Source organism: Tasmannia lanceolata, unplaced genomic scaffold (assembly GCF_043159265.1).
Source record: "Tasmannia lanceolata isolate RefF3 unplaced genomic scaffold, GAP_Taslan_0.1 ptg000006l, whole genome shotgun sequence".
Taxonomy (NCBI): Eukaryota; Viridiplantae; Streptophyta; class Magnoliopsida; order Canellales; family Winteraceae; genus Tasmannia; species Tasmannia lanceolata.
The window spans coordinates 2,651,675-2,672,342 of NW_027518683.1; the positions used below are offsets into that span (position 1 = coordinate 2,651,675).

Consider the following 20,668-nt stretch of genomic DNA (forward strand, 5'->3'; position numbering starts at 1 on the left):
AAATTCCCTGGATGGGCTCTTAGATTATGCAGGGGCAGTTTTTTGTGTGAGAAATTACCAAACCCTCACAAAAAATAGGGCTAACAGTTCTGTTAAAACTTAAAAAGAATTGCTATAAAAGGTTGGTCCTTTCTCTTTTGGCTTTTTTTACAAGACCTGCGAGTCCACTAGGGCTGGCAACGGGGCGGTAAATGATTCAGAAGATAGCGTAAATAACCAGATTGGCCTTGCCTCATGCACCGTCTTTGGCCATCATAAACCATACACTGTTCCGTCACTCTGAAGGTTGCAGGCGGGGGAGGGCAATCTTGATATTTCACTAAAAAAGAACGGGATTTGGCCATTTCAAAAAGGAAGCTGATAAATTCGCACCCACTGTAAGATAATTCGCACTCCCTTTAACGTGATTCGGCGTCAAAAAAGCAACCTTCAAAAAATTAATTTTCCCTTTCGCTGCCCCTTTGTCACCGGCAGAATCCATTACCAATTAGACGAACCTTGCCACGTCACGGACCAATGAAATATATCCAGGCTATACTAAAAATACGTCATCCGTACATGATCGGTCGGGGTGGGCAACCTACGATCAGGATTCCTCTTTCCACAAGTGATCCAACGGTCAGAGATGCGATTCTAGAGGCTTCGAATTCGAGAAAGGGAAAACCCGGTCGTCTAACGCTAACCACAGTTAGGTTTTTAACCCCTCAGGCTCTGAGAGTTAGAGAAGAGATTCGACGAAAGAAAGGAGAGCGAAAGAGAGAGAGAGAGGGTTTTGGCTTGGCGGACTTAGGGTTTCAGAACTGTTCGACTCTGGACCGATGATCCTTCTGCATCTCGGATCCTAACCGTTGAACTTCGATCTCCGTCTTGCCGGAAAAGTTGCCGGCGGCCGGTCGGCGTTTCTCTGCTGGAGCTTCTTGTCATTCTTTTTCCAGATCCCGGCCTCCGAGTGAGTTAATTCCATCGATTTTCTCCAATCTCGTGAATCGATCTGAAACATAAATTAAATCTCGTGAATGATTCGATTTTCTTTACTGCTCGTAATTCTACTCGTGAATTTGCTATTGAATTGGCTTTCTGCTAGTGGATTTTTTCGATTTCGTAGACCTATGAAGATTCCCGTGCGGTTTTGATGTCCTATTGGAATTTTAGGGTTTTTTTGGTTCCGATCGGTAGAAATTTAGGGTTTCCAATTATATTTTCGACCTATTTCTGAGATTTTTGGCTAATGATTGAAATAGGCGGAGGATGAACAGATCTCCCTCCCTCCCTCCCTCTCTCTCTCTCTCTTTCTCACACACACACACACACACAGTCTCTCTCGATCTTTCTCTATCGATGTTAAAATTAGTGACGTTTGGTTTATTTGCAGAAGAGATCTCATTTTCATTTTTATGGAAATGGCAGTAATTTTTGCTGTTTTCTCGTAGATCGACAAATTTTCTTTGAGTTATTTGTTTTCTATTCTACTTGGTGGATCTGAGATACTATCGGATTTATTTACGAAATAATGTCTTAGTGATGGAGAAAGTGCTCAAGAAAGCCAACACGAATTACTTCGGACATTTGTCTGATCAGTGGAAGGTTAAAGGCTTTTGATATCTTTGCCATGGCTTGATTCCTTTTTCTTTGAATAATCTGTTTTTTTTTCGGAGTTTTTTACTTTTTTTCTACGGAATGATGGAACTTACTGATTTTTTGTCAATATATATCGACTTTATTATAATTCATCCACAGAAGTCTCAAGAAGGAAGTGCATGGCATTGATCTGTAGAACCTTTCCTCTTTCTTTATAACATTCAGCCAATATTATTATTTGCCTAATTTGTTAAAGATCTAGTATCACTCGTTTGAATGAATCTGTCGGCTTCTGTGAAAGATTTATTTTTTGCAAATTTTCTGAACACGGGATGTGATTCTCTTTGAATGTCGTCTTCTTCTTATATTTTATGTGACTTTACAGAAATATGTTTTAACAACATTTGTTAAGGATCTATTCTCATATAGTCATATGCTTCATATGATGCATGCCATTTTTTCGATTATATTGTATCCTTTTGAATTATCGGATATTGGAAATTTGCGTTCTTCTTCTTTTTCTTTGTTAGTGGTGATGTCTTATAAGGTTTTTTTTTTAACAGCTTTGGATTCTGCTCCTTTTCCCATTGTTGTGATCAGATGGCTTCCCAAATGTAGAGCGATTGTTACATCTCTGTTGATCATTTCTACCGAGATTTTGCTGATGTGAGAATTAGACAGAGAATTCAAATTCCACGCAGTTGCTTCATAATTGTTTGGGAGATACATCTCCCTTTTATTTGAACCAGTGTCGGTGATCAAGTTTAGTGAGCGCTTGAGAGAGAAGAAGGAGCTTCTCTGTTGCCGCTTATACCGGCCTCGGCAACCCTCGGTGCTCCCCTCTCTTCCATGTCTCCTAACTTGGACAGCCCTGTTCAGACCCAGATGGCAGTTGCTGTCTTTAATGCCGCCCTCAAAGGTGAATACCATGGAAGCAAGAGGTTGGAAGGAAAACCTGCTGCTAGGCGGCGTGTGTTTGTACAAACTGACACTGGCAGTGTGCTGGGTATAGAATTGGATCGGAGTGACAATGCCCACACTGTGAAGAGGAGGTTGCGGTTGGCCCTCAATGTACCAACAGCGGAGAGTTCGTTGACATTTGGAGATCTTGTGTTGAAGAACGATCTCAGCGCAGTTCGGAATGATTCGCCTCTGCTCCTCACAAGGAACTTCCTACACCGAAGCTCCTCTACTCCGTGTCTTTCACCTACTGGAAAAGATCTTCAACAGAGAGACCGAAGTGGGCCGATTGAAGTATTAGGTTGCTCAAGTCACTGTTCTAGAACAAAACAGCTGGTTAAGGATGTTGTGAAGGCAATTAAAAGTGGTGTTGATCCTATCCCCGTCCAAAGTGGGTTAGGAGGCGCTTATTATTTTAGAAATAGCAGGGGAGACAGTGTAGCCATTGTTAAACCGACGGATGAAGAGCCTTTTGCGCCGAACAATCCAAAGGGTTTTGTTGGTAAAGCTCTTGGGCAACCAGGTCTGAAACGGTCGGTGAGGGTTGGTGAGACAGGATTCAGAGAAGTTGCCGCTTACCTTCTCGACTATAATAGTTTTGCCAATGTGCCCCCCACAGTCCTTGTCAAGATCACCCACTCGGTGTTCAATGTCAACGATGGGGTGAACACCAACAAGTTTCATGACAGGAAGGAGGTTAGCAAGTTTGCCTCATTCCAGCAGTTCATCCCTCATGACTTTGATGCCAGTGACCATGGGACATCGAGCTTCCCTGTAGCAGCTGTACATAGGATAGGGATATTAGATGTGCGAATCTTCAATACAGACAGGCATGCTGGGAACCTTCTGGTTAGGAAGCTCGACAGAGTTGGGAGATTTGGTCAGGTGGAGCTTATTCCAATCGATCACGGCCTTTGCCTGCCAGAGAGCTTGGAAGACCCATACTTTGAGTGGATCCATTGGCCTCAGGCGTCCGTACCATTTTCTGAAGATGAGCTTGAATACATAGCGAATCTTGACCCAGTTAAAGATACTGACATGCTTCGAATGGAGCTGCCAATGATCCGAGAGGCATGCCTCCGAGTCTTGGTCCTCTGCACTTTATTCCTCAAGGAAGCGGCTGCTTTCGGTCTTTGCTTAGCAGAGATTGGTGAGATGATGAGTAGGGAGTTTCGGGGGCTTGAAGAGGAGCCAAGCGAGCTTGAAGTTGTTTGCATTGAAGCAAGGAGATTAATAGCTGAAAGAGAAACATCATTCTCCCCCAAATCCCATAGAGGGGAAGATGAAGAGTTTCTGTTTGATATAGACTGTGAAGAAGCTGATTTTGCGCCCAAAGTGGCAGATGATTTCATGACCAAAGCATTGTCCCATAGTGGGTTTAAAGGTGGAAATGGCAGAAATCCACTCTCTAAACTAGAGGAGAGCGTGGAAGAGGAGGAAGACAGTGAGGGGGAAGGAGCTTGCAAGAAGGCAGAGGCAGATGCATTTGTGGGCCTACAACTGGCTCTGGAGCGGGTTCCAACTGTTTCAAAGCTCTCCATGTCGCTAAAGACTGTCAGTTTGTGCGAGAAGAGCCAGCGATATCAGGGTTCAAAAGGGGAGGGCAATATTCTGGCAAGCTCATCAAGCAATAGGAGGAGCGCGAATGAGCAGATTCCTGCAAGTGCGAGCTTTGTGAAATTGGCTGATATGAGTGAGGAGGGGTGGAAGGCCTTTATGGAAAGGTTTCAGGACCTGTTGCAGGGTGCGTTCGCTGGGAGGAAATGTGGGGGGACGGGGCCAAGGCAGAGGCATAGGCTGGGGACTTCGTGCCAGTTTTGAGAGAGTGTTTGTGTCTGTTGGTGTAAAGAAAGGACCAAGGAGAATAAGAAGAATAAGACTTGGGTTTGGGTTGAGAGATTTGTAGCTCTGTTTTCTGGCTTTTCTCATCAGGTATTGTAGTGTAGGATATGGAGATGGAGATGTTGTAAATATTTTTGAATGAGTACCAGTAGCTGCTACCTAAGGAGGCGAGTATGATTGTTATTATTATTATTTTTTCTTTCTTTCTTCATTTCCACTTTTTTCTTCTGCACTATGGGATAATCAGTATAATAAAACCCAAAAAAGAATATAGAAGAAAAGCTATGTACATTGTCTGATGAAGTTTCAGTAGTTATAATCTGTAGTGTATTTAGATTGGTGTTTTTGTTAATGGTCTCATGCGTGATAATTGGGGGATGATATACGAGCCTTGAATGAGAGACGTATCCGTCAGTGTTTTGCTGTGTTTGGGTGACAAGATGTTCGCAATGTGCTTCTGAAAATAGGATGAGAAATTTTAGGCCCCCCCCCTGCAGTGAGGATGCGCCCCTCTTTTAGGCCAACTTTAACGCTATTTATGGTCACGCAGATTGTGTTTGCTTTCATGTAGGGCTGCAACTCGAGCCGGGTTTTACCCGACCCGACCCGAAAATAGCCTGGGTTAGGTTCAGGTTTCATGGGTTTCGGGTCGAGCCGGGTTTGAAGGGGCCCGACCCGACCCGACCCGAGTTACATAAGTTATAGTACGTACATGTTTTTCTATTGTTAGTTAAAAGTTAAAAGTGAAAACCACGCACCCACTGTTATTGTATGTGAGTGTAATTTTTGCTTCTATGAGTTGAGTTGATTCAAGTGTTTGATTCAGCTTTTTTGATTCAAGTGTAATGTGAGTGTAATTACTTCATTGTTTGATTCAAGTGTACTGTGAGTGTAATTTCTACTTCTATGAGTTGAGTTGCCTTGCCAAACAAGAATTTTCCTTAAAAAATTGCGTCAACGTGAAAAAACCCGACCCGACCTGAGATTTATCATGGGTAGGGCCGGGTTTGGGAATCGTGGGTTTTCCGAAAAAAAACCCGACCCGACCCGAGATATTTCTCGGGTAGGGTTGGGTTCTCCAAAACCCGGCCCGAGTTGCAGCCCTACCTTTATGTCACGAGGACTGCCTACTTTTGGCGATAATATCATCTACATCATGCTTGATTTTGAAGGCATGAATGTGAAGTGATTGTGACTAGTTACTATTTAGGTCCGGGAGTTGAATTATTCATTCAATAAAACTGTAGAAGGTTGGAAGATACCCCAAGTTCTTTGCAAGGACAAAGAACCTTTCATCAGGGAATTGACATGGACACCTGTAAGGTTAGAGTGTACCCCCAAGTTCTGTCTAACATGCAAAAGACTTGGCGGCCATGTGGGAGTGTCAAACTTCATCACATCCTAGGGTCTGAATTTCACCCTCAGAAAGATCAAATTTGTAGGATGGTGGAGTAGATTAGACAATGGAAAATGAAAGGACCTGAAACTCATTTACCTGTTCTATTCCTTCTATTAATGTTTTCTTCGACGTGGTAGACTAGAGAATCAAATCGGAACAAACAATTCTCTTGAAGTTCTACATAAGAGTAATAAAAGAACCATATGAGTGTTTTAAAATCTTGGGGTTAGAGCTTTCCTCACCCACTTCTTTAATTTTATGTCTGATGGGTCCCTGATCTAATAAGGTAGGCGCAGTGGCAGTGTATAAAATATACGCGAAAGTACAGTGTATATCTATAATGATCACATTCGGATCAGACCCAGAGCCGACCACCTGCTAGAAGGTATGAACCTGCTCACCTCCCTATTTAAATGGTAGGGGCCTCAAGTCATGATTTAAGGTTATCATTCTGCTTACATGCCATCATTCCTCATTTTAGAAAGGGCAAAGCTGAGAAGTCTCTGCCCCTTGCCACACAGGACACTTCACATCCACGTACGATTATTGGGGCCGTTGATCTTGTTAGCTGGCACGATCATGGTCTGGAATCACTAACTGAATACTCGGTCCAAGTGGAGATTTTTGGGTCAATCACAACTTTTTTTAAAACTCTAATGGTGGGCCCGAAGATCAATGGCTCTAACCAGCATATACGTATGCCACATGAATGACTGTTGGTAAGGCTTGGAGAAATCAAGGGGAGTGAATAACCATTCCACCCATCTATCATAACAACTATAACTCTTTAACATCTGGCAAAAAAAATCCTTTAGGAAAAGGAAGAAAATTAGAGTTTATAGAGGGTTGTTCAACCCCAATTCAAGTCCATCACCTTCTCCATTATCTTCTAAACATCTATTGTTATCATCTTTATCAAGGGTGTCAGCATCTACTGGCAAAGTGAAACTAGGTGAATTCCTGCGATCTTCTTTCATGCTTGTCATATAACTCAATTCGACTTGCTGATGCTCTATCCGCTTCACAACTTGAGAAAAATCTCCTCTTGAGAAGGACATAGGATCTTCCTTGGTGACGTGCCGCTGTCTAATTCTTGATATGGCCTGAGACACATCTACTATTGATGGGCGTTTTCTCGGCACTTTCTGCACACATGTGTAAGCGATAGTAGCAAGAAGTCTGACCTCTTCAATGTTGCATTTACCCACGAGTTGCTTATCAAGTATTTCGTCCCAGCCAGATTTTCCATCAGCACTCATTGCTGCCTAAAACATAAACATTCATATGCTGAAGAAAGATCAGTGGAGTGAATCTGTACAACGAATCTGAATCATTTTCATGAAGGAAAGTGTTGAATATGATACCGAGTGAACAAATTGGAAGAGATAATACGTACAAGATTGATATAGTCCAAGAGGCCTTGCTGGGGGTTGATGGCGGTTATGAGTTCAAAAAGTATTATGCCGAAACTGTAAATGTCACTCTTTTTTGTGAACTTGTTCGTTGACACATATTCAGGATCCATATAACCATATGTACCCTTTAAGCCAGAGTTTCTGCCATCATAAACCTCTTCCTTGGACAACCCAAAATCAGCAACCTAAAGACATGCATACCAGCAAAGCTCAGACACATGGAGATTCCACAACTGAAACCTCATCTATGGACTACCACAAATGTCATAAAGCAAGCTGTTAGCTCCATATGGACCAAGGTTCCACAACTATGTGTATGAATTATAACATCATGCACACATCCTTAATAAAATATCTCTCAGCGTTACTACACATTTGACAAAAATTGAGTTCAATTTCAAATGCAACATCCTAGAAAACCCAGAAATCTAACAAGCTCTAGAACTTACGTTCAAGCAAAAAAATTGTGTGGTGTGTGTAGCTTTTAGAAAATCTAATAGTTAGTCTTTTTGCATGGTGAAAGGTGTAAACATTAGATGTCCTGCACAGTGGTTTACATGTAAACTTTGAGGCCATGTGATTTGAGATTACCTACACCCCCAATTCCCCCAACACACACAGCTGTAACGTGGTAAATAAGTCCTGCGAAACTGTGCACAACTCCTCACATGGAAGCTTAAATAATATACTTTTTAGCTCCATCACTCACTTAACATTTATGTTCAGCCTTTTTTTTTTGGATAGGTAAGCTGGGATTGAACCTCCGACCTCTAGGTTGAAGACCAAAGCCTTGACCATTGAGCTAGAGGCTCAATCCCTGTTATGGTCAGCTTGCAATTTGAGTAATGAAATGATGGACATGATGTTATCATACCTTAGCCCTCATTGATTGGTCCAACAGTATGTTAGCAGACTTTAGATCCCGATGTATGACAGGTGGGGTCGCCTGCTTGCAGAATCAAATACTTAAATACCACTAGGTTTGATTGGCATATGGAAATCAGTTGGTGCTTTTCAGAAGAATAAAATTTCAAAAGCACAACATACCCCTTCATGCAGATACTCAATTCCATGCGAAACATCGAGAGCGACTTGGAGCCTTTCTTCCCAACTCAAAACTCGTGGACCTTCACCTAATGATACCAACACACTTCTAATTAGTTCAAACTTTGGCTCAAACGGAATGGAATAGCAGAGCACTTCACAAAAATAATGGGGCATGGATGACCCAAACTAAATTTCACTGATAGCAGATTTGCTCAGTTCATATGCACAGTTAGCCTTGGGGTGATTAATCATAGTAAGACATTTTTTTTTGAAAATATTAATCATAGTTAGAAATGGATATGCCAACAGACCATAAGATTCAGTGGCAAGCACAAACTAAAGCTTTTGACAAACTGTGAAGATAGAACATATCAAATTCTTCCTTCCCGTTAGATGAAGAGAGGAAAAAACACTAACGCAATTAGAGCATATCAAATTCTTCCTTCCAGATGGATATGCAGAGAACAAAAACAGTAAAGCAATGCCTATGCATTGAGAAATAATAAATTCTCATATGACATGTATGCTTGAAAAGAAACAAATTACAATGAATCTAATCGTTTCATTAGGAGGTTTTGTAGAGCTGTTAATGTTTAACAATACACCATGAAAAAAGAATTTCACAAAAAATCAATATTTAACTACGAAAAAGAATTTTACAAAAATCCATATTTAACTTTTTTCTTTTTTCTTTTGCTATTTATTTGGGCATTAGCAAATGAAATTCACCATTCAAAAAAAAAAATCAATCAAATGAAATTCAGCAATTGAATTCCCTTTAGAATTACAAATACAGCAAATCGAGTGTCCTGATTTGTTCATGAAGATCAAATTCAAAACATATTTATACGGCTTAACTTATGTGGAAGCAAAAGGAATACCTGACAGAATCCAACCCAAACATTTCAGAAAAGAAACTCCACAAGAAAGCAAGCAACAGTAGGAGTGCATTATCAACAAGCCCAAGTCAATGATCTCTGAGAAGAAATATTTAAAGAACACATTTTTAAAATTGTGACTGATTTATTAAAATAACAAAAACAGAATACAGAACCACTAAGGGAGGGGGCAGAGATTGCCCCTCAATGATTTCTTTTTTCCAAAAAAAAAAGATACAACACAACCTCAAACCAAACAACAAAAAATATTTCCATAAGCACAAGTATCTTTTATTTTTGTGTTTTCTACTACATCATCTTTTATTTTTGTAGTTGTAAGAAACTTATTATGCAAAAAGTAATCACTTCAGTCAAATAGCACATGCATCAGTCCTCCAGACATGGGAATCATTGCAAGCCTATTTTCTGGCTTTTTTCTAATGATCTTAAAAACTCTTAAGCTTGAGATTTGTAAATTATGCTTTAACAGCAACAAGATCCAGACATTTAGTGAATAGTTGAACACATTTCCATACCACAGTTGTGCTCTTTATTTTACCAACTTCAACACTGATCGATTGCCCTTAATCACCAGTCATTTAGTCACAATGCATACTAATCCTAACAGATAAGTTAATACATTCACTATGCCATTATTTTTTTCCTTCCACATACAAATAAAGACCGTCATATGTAAGAATGCTAGGACATGGACACGGCTTCTACGAAATTACATTAATAATATGCAAGCCAAGGAACATAAGTTTCTGGTGGTTCAATAATAAGATTCTTGACTCACAATATAACAGGCCTGCCAAGCTCCCATTACTCATGAATTCATAGATCAACATGTGCTGACCCTTATCTACACAATATCCGATCAAATTCACAAGATTCCGGTGATGCAACCTGGCTAGCAAAAGTACCTGCAGAAGTCAAGCAAAAACATGATACAAATGCCTACATTTTGTAGCAGAGCTTTTCCTAATACTGATACTTTTGATTCCTACACTCGAATCCATGTGTCCATAATATGGAGCATTTTATGGAAGGATATAAATCTCAACCCACAGGTTTCGATTAGAAAACAAAGCTACATAAAAACTTATATCCGAGTGTTTCTTACAGTACAATATGCTAGCTGGAAAATATACGTGCTTTGAAACAAGTTATTAGAAGGGATATTTTTTACATGGGAGCAGTTTTGGAAGAGAGAAAAAAATCCACCTTCTGATTAACAAGTTGCAACACTGTACCTCTGTTTGGAACTCTTTCTCCCCTTGCCTTGAATTAGAGGCAAGCACCTTAATGGCTACAACTTCACTTGTCAGCATTGTAGCTTTATAGACTGGCCCGAAAGATCCCTGTCCTAAGATAGTAGTAAAATTGTGTGTGGCTTTCTGAATATCCCTAGAAAACACAATGGATTAGCCTCAAACTTGTATAGCATATCCAGTGAATGTAAGGCACCAATCCAACATATGAAATTTAATAAGATCAACAGTACTCGGAGAACATTATATGAAATTAATGTGTGTGTGTGTACATGCTTTTCGGCATGCGAACAGTTTGAAGAATTCAGAATTATGGCATATCTTTTTAAGGGAAGCTAATAGCAGATATTATAATCATGGTTTTAAACATCAGCCGACAATGTGTCGGTTTCAGTGGGATTCCTTGCTTGAATATAAAAAAAACCTCACATAATCAGGAAAATTAATGCACATTCCATTAGTAAGATGAGTAAGTTGAAAAGTAAAAGAAATTGCACCATCATCAGCTTTCAAATCATGTGAAATATCTATGTTTAGAATCAACCTTGTTGCGCCAAGCATGCATGACAGTGCATGTCACAATGTATTTGATCTTGTTATACCACTATAAATGGTTGTCTTGCTTCTGTGTTAGTTTCTAAGTGTGTATTTGTGCTTATTCTAGCATTACCTGAAGTTTCATCTTAACTTTCCATCGTTTCCATGGACTTCCATAAACTTCCGCGAATTACTTTCGATTATGTGGGGACCGAAGTCCGGACCAAGACCAAATTTTATTCCTTGGTAAAAATTCATATGGGAGATTACAGAAAAGTATCCAATAATCAAATTTATATGCAATAAATAATGCACAGCTCATTTTCTAATCATGTCTAAGTTGTCTGAAGCATGGTTACAAGGTCAAACAGAGTTGTCAAGTCATAGTGTTGAAGTTAATTAAATCAATACCTTACTCAAGTTTGAGATGTAACTGATGAGACAATTCCGGGCTGCAAGTATGGAGCATCTGTATGAGGTTGTTTGAGATGTATATGATTATCGGACGACCCCCCCCCCCCCCCCCCACACACACACACACCAACACCACCACCCAAACCCCGGGTTGTCACCAACACTGCACTTCATCATGGATCAACTCCGCTTTGATTTCCAGTAGGTTCCATTTTTGTAAATTTTGGGTATTTTAGCCCGGTGATCCAATGGTTACCAGCAACGCTATTCGAAAGATCAGTCACTAATCCCACACCTAACCACAGCCATTGAATGCGGTGAACATGTGGTAGGAGACTGCATAACTATTTTCGAAAAACAAATGGAGTAGAGGCATCTCGCTTGTGGTAACTGGCATGTGTCGTTGGCAAGTCTTCATTCAAGACTTGGTCTTCTGTTGCAATGAAGAGTCCAGAGTATGTTACAAAATGATCCTACAGATTTAATCATCTTGGGCAGCATTATATAGTGCGATTTAAAAAGTTTCTCATGCTGTTCACTAGTGAACTCCTAGGGAGCTCTAGCACTAATGTGGTTTGCAATTCGTGGGTTGCTGCTTTTGCTTATCTTCATAATCTGATGCCATGGTGATGCAAGCTAGAACTTGAAACATTGTTGAATATGGAAGAATCCCGTGTCAAAACAATTTATAATCATCCTAGGGTTCCACAAAACCAAAAGAAATGAAAAGAAAACCAGAAATTCGGGGGCTAAATCACCACAATTCCTTGCGCGAAATAAACAAAAGTCCCCAAAATTGGGTTACAACCAAAAGTTTATACGAGCCACCAAAAAAAAAAAATTAAGACTAACATGCCTCTGAATCAAAAACTGCAAAAAAAAAAAAAGGAAAGAATCTTACTAAACAATGTCGGGTCAATGATCCGAGGGCATCTTCTCCGGTAGACCCAAATCGTTATAAGAAACTACTACTAAACAATGTTGGAAGATACGGATGCGTCTTCATGAGTAGATCAAAATCGATATAAAATTGAGTTGATCCAGTGGCGGAATCAAAAGTTATGGCCAAAATAGTTTTGTGCACATTTCAATATCGCAAAAGCGTCCCTTGGGTCACTTGCTCCTCCGAGGTTGTTTTTTGAAGGTCACATTTCTCCATATAATTCTTTTGCTATGGCCGGTACTGCATCATCCTCTCAGGATTGGAAATAATTCACCCTCGAATTCACTAACTCATCATCTGCCGACTCACCATGATAGTACCATGTGCTTTATAGTAAACACATTTAATGTCTGGATGTGGATAGCTTCACTCGGTAGGCATTATCATTAATACGCTCAGTGATATCAAATGGTCCAATCATGTGTGGGCTCAACTTTCATTGCACTCACAAAGTCAAGCCGGTCTTTGGTGATAATGACCCAAACAAAGTCATTCACCTCAAAGATGACCTGTCGACGGAGGCGATCTGCTATCACTTTATATATTGTTGATGCCTCCAATCACTTTTGATGTACCTACTAATGCATATCCTGCAACATGTTCACCATATCATCTGCCTTTACACTTACTCATCCCATCTGTGGTACAAGAGCTAAGTCTAGTGCACATTTCAGATTTAGTCAAAGCACTACCTCAAACGGACTGAATCCTGTTGATTGATTGACAGAGTGATTAAGTACAAGCTCAGCCTGGAATAATGCTTGATCCCATTGTTTCAGGTTGCTTTACACCAACTATTACCCAAACTCAAGTTAACGACCTCTATTTGCCCATCTATTCGGTGATATGCAGACAATGTTTTAAAACGGGGATGTTAAACATGGACAAAGAAAAACCTAGTCGACTCGGCACGATGCGCTCGAGTACTCGGTTGGCGTGGCTGAGTACTCAGTTGACGCAGTCATAATTTGGGACAGTCAAAGGAGTTTTGATTGACTTTATATGGCAAAATGCGGACTCGGACAAGAACGCAGACAAGGTAAGAGGGAGTCGACTCAGAGGAGTCCACGATGACGTGGGAGTTTTGAAACTATGGTATGCACTGTTGGAGGAGACTATTGAACCAAACTTCTTCCATAAACTTCGCCAAAAGTGACTCACAAACTTGGAATCCCTATAAGAGCTAATCAATTTGGGTATTCCATTGAAACAATGCAATTCTCTAAAGAACATGCTAGCAATGTGAGATGCATCCATCGAATACCCATTGAAACAATGCACTTCTCTAAAGAACATGTCAGCAATGTGAGATGCATCCATAGCTTTCCGACATGCAATAATGTGGGACATCTTCGGGAACTTGTCTACTACAACAAACAATGAATCCACGTCTTTCTATGTATTCGGTAACCCCAATACAAAATTCATGTTAATATCAGACCGGCAGAACTCATGAATGGAGGAGGGCAAATATAGTCCAGCATTAATTGTCATACATTTGGACAGCTGGCATGTTACATTGATCCTGGGCTAAGTACATCTCGCTGCAATTGAGGCAGGAAGTACTGTGCAGTGACCACAAGGTCCTATCGCGTCCAAACTGCCTGTCCCCATGCAATTCTTGCACGATTTTCAACTGTAGGGAACTATCAAGAATGCATAGCCGGGTACCCCTAAAGAGGAACCCATAAACCATCTCATAGTCTGAATAATTTTCATCCTGTAATTCCTTCACCACTCGAGAGAAGAATGGACCAGTAGAAAATAAATCTTGAAAAACATCGAAACCCACTTCCTGTGTGCACATGATGGTAAGGAGATGGAATCCACAAGTCAATTCAGCTCGCCAGACCTGTGCTTCTAGACAAATGGAAATTCCTTAAAATATCCTGCCCACTTATAATGTTGACTACTAAGCTTCTGCTTCCGTTGATGTATTTCCGTGCCTCATGATCCAAGTTCAAGACAAACTCCCTGTCAATGAGATAGTGTCACCCATGTCCGAGAGTTTGTACCATTGCATAAAAATCTAAATCATATGTAGTGGATTTCAGCTTCAACCCAATTTATTATTTCACAGAAGTATGCAACTGCTCGCCCATGCTGACTGATGACTGCTCCAATACCAACCTTCAATGCATCGCAGTGAACCTCAAAAGGTTGCTCGAAATTGGATGAAGCAAGTAATGGTGCGGATCATAATTTTTGCTTGATCTTCTCAAAGCTTTGCAATTCATCCACAAAAACTGGCCCTTCTCTGCGCACTCTGTAAATGGCTCCAAGATGGTGCTAAACTGTGGAATAAAACGAGGATAAAAAGAAATGAAGCCATGAAAGCTTCGAGCCTCGTGCACGTTCTGAGAGGACCGCCACTCCAACACAATTTCTGTGTAGTCCACGGAAAGTTCTTCACTTGAAACTACATAACCAGAAATACCACCTTGTTTGTCACAAAGTAACATTTTTTCAAGGCTGCAAATAATCCTCGAATCGATCACCATATGGCACACTTTCTGCCCAATCATGCAGAAAATGTGAAATATGCTATTTCGATGTCACACATCACCCTCGACCTCCTTTGATGCAAAACATGTTCTCCGTGTCAGTAAGGCATTCCCAATATCATCAGATAACATGACCTGTGGATCGTTATCCTCAATATCATCAAAAATAAGTTCATTGCCGAGGTCAACCTCGCCGAAAGTTTTCCACATGAAACTATATAACCAGAAATACCACCTTGTTTGCCATAAAGTAACATTTCTTCAAGGCTGCAAATAATCCTTGAATCGATCACCATATGGCACACTTTCTGCCCAATTATGCAGAAAGTGTGAAATATGTTATTTTGATGTCACACAACACCCTCAACCTCCTTTGATGCAAAACATGTTCTCCACATCAGTAAGGCATTCCCAATATCACCCGATAACATGACCTGTGGATCGTTATCCTTAAAATCATAAAAAAATAAGTTCATCGACAAGGTCAACCTCGCCGAAATCATCTCTTCTTTCTTCAGGAGCAATTGCTTCCCAGTCAGGGGTTTTTTCTTTCTTTTTGCAATGTATAACCCTATGCACCCCCCCCCCCCCCCCCTCTTGAAATACTTGGATCTAGATATTACCGTTGTTAGTATGATTCTGCATTGTGCTTGGTCGCATGCCCTAGCCTGCGGAAAGACAGGCTTGGAAGCTGACCACATAGTTGAGCCTCCTCACCATTGCATCTTCCAACTGTGGCTACTGGCTAGCCTCCTTGAATATTGTCTATATAAGGCTAGGGCTCCCTGGTGTTCTGACACAGAAAAATATATCGAATTGGCAGAGGGCATCCTGTATGTTCGCTCGTAGGTCTCCCAAATAACATTCCACCAACTACAAGTCACTCTTCGCCTAATCATTTCTTGATAGAAACTAGTAAAATCATTGTATAAAAATGTGAATGCGGGCCAAAACATGGCCAAAGAAAATTGCAATCAACTCGGCACGAAGCAGTCATACTTCGGGAGAGTCAAAGGAGTTTTTAATTTATTGACTCTGTATGGCAAAACGTGGAACGCGGCCAACGAAAGGGAGTCGACTCGGGAGAGTTCACGACAACGCGGGAGAGATTTGAAACTATGAGTAAAACCACTCCATATAGGAATCAGCAATACCCTCGCCTTGTAGAAGATTTTGCAGATTTTGGTACATCAAGCGATCACAGTTGTGAGGAAGAAATTCTTAATCTTCTCACAATCAAGTATTTTTTCCCCCTTCTATTCCTTTCTCGCGTGACCTACATTAGCTTCCACCAGGTCTCCGTTCATTCTTTTGAGCAGGTTGCAACCAAACCCACTTTCATCTGATCTGCAAAATCCATTGCTTCAACTATAATGTAGATACAATCAACAAAACATTCTGCCAATGGACCACAAAAAACTATGGCATCTCTATTTTGATCCCCGATTCCCATTGCTTAGAATCTCCTGGCTAATCTTTCTGTTGAGCCAGTCATCGTGGTGTTGTTTCATGGAATGGACTCAGTAAATCTTCATCTAGATGTCTGTCATCCTCTGGTTGCGAATTTTTTTCAAAACCTTTAATCGAAGAGTTAGGGCTTCGATCTGTTGACGAAGTTCTGCTACTTCTGACCTCTGACACAATTCTTCTGCCACAGTTGCACGAACCGTCCAAAGCAGTGTGTACTCTGCTTGAGGTGGCAACCTTCGCTCTGATATTAATATGATGTAAGTTGGATTGCAGAACGGTGTTGAATATGGTAGAATCCTACTACGAACCATGTCAGAATTGTTTCTAATAGACCTAGGATTTCACGAAACCAAAGAAAATGAAATACAAATCCAAAAGTCAAGGGCTAAATCTCCACAATTCATTCTTCCCCAAAATCAGGTTACAAATAAAGATTTATACTAGTAAATGATGTTGGATTGACGGTCCGAGTGCGCAGCAATATCAGATGACAACAAAATGACCATCGTTGGATGCATCTTCTCGAGTAGCCCCAAATCAATATAAAAACCAGCCTGATCCAGTGGTCTGATCAAAGGTTATGGCAAAACAATTTTGCACATGTTCAATGTCACAAAAACGACTATACATCCTCTTGCTTCTCTGAGGTTGTTTCTGAAGGCCGTTTTCCTCCATATAAGCGCCTACTATGACCAGCACTGCAACACTTTGTGGTGAGGATTTGGCATGCCACGATTGTGGGTCATTATGAGACCTAACTACGCCACGATGGTGAGTCATCACAACGATAACTGGATGCAGTGGCTGCTTACAATGGTTCGCCGCAAAAGCATCCAAAAACCAACAATGAGGAAGGATTGTAGGGTAAGCTTTGGCCCTCTATGGTTGAGAGTTGAGACCTGAAGGAAGACCATGGGCCGAACGGAGGGGAAAGTTCGTCTGTGTTCAAGTGCTTCGGCTTAGGTAGGTTAAGGGTCAGTTTGGCTCTAGAGAAAAAAAAAATTCTTGGAAAAAAAATTCCACGAAAATACAAATATTCCATAGGGTCCAGCAGGAATAAAAGTTTCCTACTTAACAGGGAATTTTGAATCCTACAAAAACTATTATATGGAAAATGAGTTTGCCAAATGCTGGAAAACTCATTTTCCAGGGAAAACATTTTCTGAGAATTTTTTCCCTTGATCCAAGTATCCAACAGCCCCTACTAAGGAAGACAAACAAGGTAAACAACAGTTACCAAGACCTCAGGAATTGATCTCCCATAGCATTGTGCCCAGGACTTCATCTATTTAATTGGTTTTTTAATGCAATAAGCCAGTTATATGTGAAAAAAAAAAGAACTTCAACAAAGGATACATGCAAGAATTTCTCTGCAGTTTAAGATTAAAAAATACAAGGAAAACAAGGAAATGGGAGTAAATTAAAAAGAAGGATATTTTGGCATATTATCCCAATAATGACTATCAAGTAAGAAATATCCAAATCAAACAGAAGCATGAGTAATTTTTCTTAACTGAGCATGCATAATAATAACTATGAGTCAATTTTATTCAGAAGCATGAGTAATTTTTTTAAAACTGAACATGCATAATAACAACTATGAGTCAATTTTATTCATATATTGCAATCAACAAACATTAAATGCATCCAAATTATAACATGACGAATTCGTAGGAAAAGAACAAAGCACATACTTGTATGAGTATCTAGGAATGCCAGATGTCGAAGCAAAAATATCACTATCGTGGTGACCCCACCAAGACCAGTGGTTGTTCCTTTTGGCTGAATGTTGCGAGTCATGGACAGCTTGGGAATCAGGCACTGATGCACAAGAATCGATGCTTGTTTCAATGCCATTTGTACGGATAGGAAGAGTTGTGACATGACTCTCATTTGCATGGTGCTGGAGACGAGAACGCTTTCTGTACAATCTTATACCAAAAAAAGCACAGGCTGCTGCTAAGATTCCGATGGCCACCCCAACAGTGATACCAATAATAACTAAATCAGCTTGATGTCCCATTCTGTGGTTCTTTTCGATGTTCAGAAGGTGAGAACATCTTGCAAATCTAACAGTATCAGAATGTCAAGCTCCTGGTCGCAGAATAAAACCAAAATGTTATCTAACATAAGCCGTATAAACAACAATTTATTAGCAAGCTTCCTCAATAATGAAGGAATAACAACAACTTGAAATATAGAATGCCATGGATGTGAAAAAACATGAAATAGAGGCAGGATACTTTGTGCAGAACAAACCTCCTTTCTCATAAAATTCAAAACTGTAGTGCACAAATGAACAGTAGTAACAAAGGAAGATGCATAACATTTAAACAAACCTCCCTCACTGACAACACAGGAAAAGAAATATGAGTGATATACCTATTCAAAATATTGATATTTTAAGAATAAATGTGTGGATTGTGGAATAACATATTAGGCTGAATCAAGGTGTACAACATTCCAAATAGTATAATAGAGGCAACCATAAGGGACTATATTGAACTGCGAAAGAGAAGCTGGAACTAGTTCAGAAGATATGTAAAGACTAATGCAGCAGAGATCTAGGTATAGCCGAACCCTATGTATACGTTTTAGTGTTAAAATGTTAATAGCAGGCTAGCATAATAACTTTAGCCAAGCACCAAATTAGGCGGGTAACAAACTGCATTGAGAAGACGTGAAACATCTGGTAACAAATGTTTGGGAAAGAAGCATGTTGTAAAGAACAAATGCAGCCAACAGAGCAATTGGATCAAAGGATAGTGCCAAACCACATCGAGGAGACATGAAACATCTATTAACAAATGGTTGGACAAGAACTACGCTGTAAAGAACATATGCAGAAAACAAAGTAATTAGATCAAAGGAAGTAATGATGAATAATGATGCAAAACATATGATACAGCTTCCTCACAGTAAAAATTATAAAGCATTGCTCTAGGATAGGATAAGAGTAGGCCAAATCGAAGTCAATGCCAAAATAGGCAACTTAAGCGAGGAACAAGGACATAGTGTGACAAAAGAATTCTATGATTCACACCAAGTTTTGATTTTAAAAGGGTTGCAACGCTTAATGGCTGCATTGATAGTTCTCCCAAAGGGATACAACTTTGGTAGATTATGGTACTTCCAAGGGATTCGTTAAATCTTTGCAGGGGAACAAGCACTTAATCTATAAACTCATGTACTGCTTGTAAAAATAAGTAAACAACAGGGCAAGGAAGTGAACAATTTTGCAGGACATTGAGAGTCTAAAATAGAATTTGATTTTCAGACTACAATAAAAAAAGTAGGAATCCAATCTCAGTTTGGAAATTCAAGGGCAATTGAGCTTAACAAATAACAATAGTCACACATGATTGTTTTCTTCCAACCAAAGCCATCATGTTTGTATGCAGAAAACTGTTTGATCACGTCGAAATCATTAAAACAAAAGAAACTAATTCAAACTAATTTATATGCTAACCCCCTAATTGATTCTTCTTCTTCTTCTTCTTCTTCTTTTTCCTCAAAGCAGAACAGCCATTAAAGCTTCAATTGTTTTGTATAAATTAATTATCTATGCATATATTTCATTAGTCAACAACATTTTCAACAACCAATTAAAATTTTGATCCACTAATTTTCAGACTTATATTACAAGACTGATCAAACTATATCACCTTATTTATCATCATCCACCTTGATATCTTTGTATTCGTAGGGTTTTGTTTCCCTTTTGCTTTAATAAATTGCTTTCACAGTAAAAAAAAAAAAAAAACAGGAGCGAAGAGGAAAAACGATAAAAATTCAAATAATTAGGAGGAAAAATAAGAACTAAGAACAGCTTAAGAACTTATTTAAGAGGAATCCTAAAAATCAGCAAAAGCAGAGATTGTGTTGATGAGAATAACCTACCTTTGGAGCTGTAAAGAGGTGAATCTAGAGTTAGATTATGATAAACGATTGCCTTGTAAAAAGGGATTACAGGGGAATGTTTTTTTTTTTTTGTTCTTCTGATTGTTGGGAGAGAGAGAGAGAGAGAAGAAAGTGGTGAAGTTGATTGCTTCAAAAAAGGAGAGGAGAAGAGTTCAAGAGAAAGGATGTGAGGTTGGAATTGGAATTGGAATTTGTTTTTGACTTTATTAGGGAGCCCCCTGCCTTGAATACATCAAACGCGCATGTTTGTTTGTCTTGAGGAGTGACGGCTCGTGGGACTTGGCTCATTAGATGCTAGAGCTCTCAATCTCCGCCGTATGGGTTTTCGTAGATAGGATCGTATTTATAGTTGCGGGACCACACCGTTAATACGTATCCCTTTCACTATTTTCCCAAGGGTTGGAATTACGGGTGCAACTTGCTTGTGTGGGGCTGGGTTGGCACTTTCTCGATTTGATTCCAAGTTGGGTTAGGGTTGAGGCCTTG

The 20,668-nt window shown here is 39.9% G+C and overlaps 1 protein-coding gene and 1 pseudogene across 4 annotated transcripts; one reads left to right on the forward strand and one right to left on the reverse strand.

The window, feature by feature from the left end:
* The first annotated feature begins 541 nt into the window (after window positions 1-541).
* On the forward strand, window positions 542-4,683 carry LOC143879253 (phosphatidylinositol 4-kinase gamma 7 pseudogene; annotated as a pseudogene). 2 transcript variants are annotated; one of them, XR_013251180.1, is made up of 2 exons: window positions 542-949; window positions 2,142-4,683. The product of XR_013251180.1 is annotated as a phosphatidylinositol 4-kinase gamma 7 pseudogene, transcript variant X1 (transcript). The 2 variants fall into 2 exon arrangements; XR_013251181.1 differs by having other exon boundaries at window positions 2,179-4,683.
* Window positions 4,684-6,505: 1,822 nt separating this feature from the next.
* On the reverse strand, window positions 6,506-20,381 carry CRLK2 (Protein kinase superfamily protein). Of its 2 annotated transcripts, none has more exons than XM_077381534.1 (8): window positions 20,162-20,381; window positions 17,956-18,330; window positions 10,376-10,529; window positions 9,919-10,045; window positions 8,242-8,327; window positions 8,069-8,140; window positions 7,176-7,379; window positions 6,506-7,044 (listed from the first exon to the last, which is right to left on the reverse strand). In XM_077381534.1, the coding sequence occupies exons 2-8, from the start codon at window positions 18,282-18,284 to the stop codon at window positions 6,616-6,618; spliced, it is 1,401 nt and encodes a 466-aa protein (XP_077237649.1). In that variant the 5' UTR covers window positions 18,285-18,330; window positions 20,162-20,381; the 3' UTR covers window positions 6,506-6,615. The 2 variants fall into 2 exon arrangements, with proteins under 2 accessions (XP_077237649.1, XP_077237648.1); XM_077381533.1 differs by having other exon boundaries at window positions 17,956-18,355; window positions 20,162-20,380.
* Between the last annotated feature and the right edge of the window lie 287 nt (window positions 20,382-20,668).

Excerpts from the sequence above, each read along its gene's own strand:
- CRLK2 (XM_077381534.1), bottom strand. The coding sequence starts at position 18,284 with ATGGGACATCAAGCTGATTTAGTTATTATTGGTATCACTGTTGGGGTG. Across the intron at positions 10,530-17,955 it reads ATTCCTAGATACTCATACAA|GGATATTCAGAAAGCCACAC; the intron begins GTATGTGCTTTG and ends TGTGTTTTCTAG. Across the intron at positions 8,141-8,241 it reads TTGAGTATCTGCATGAAGGG|GCGACCCCACCTGTCATACA; the intron begins GTATGTTGTGCT and ends TTCTGCAAGCAG.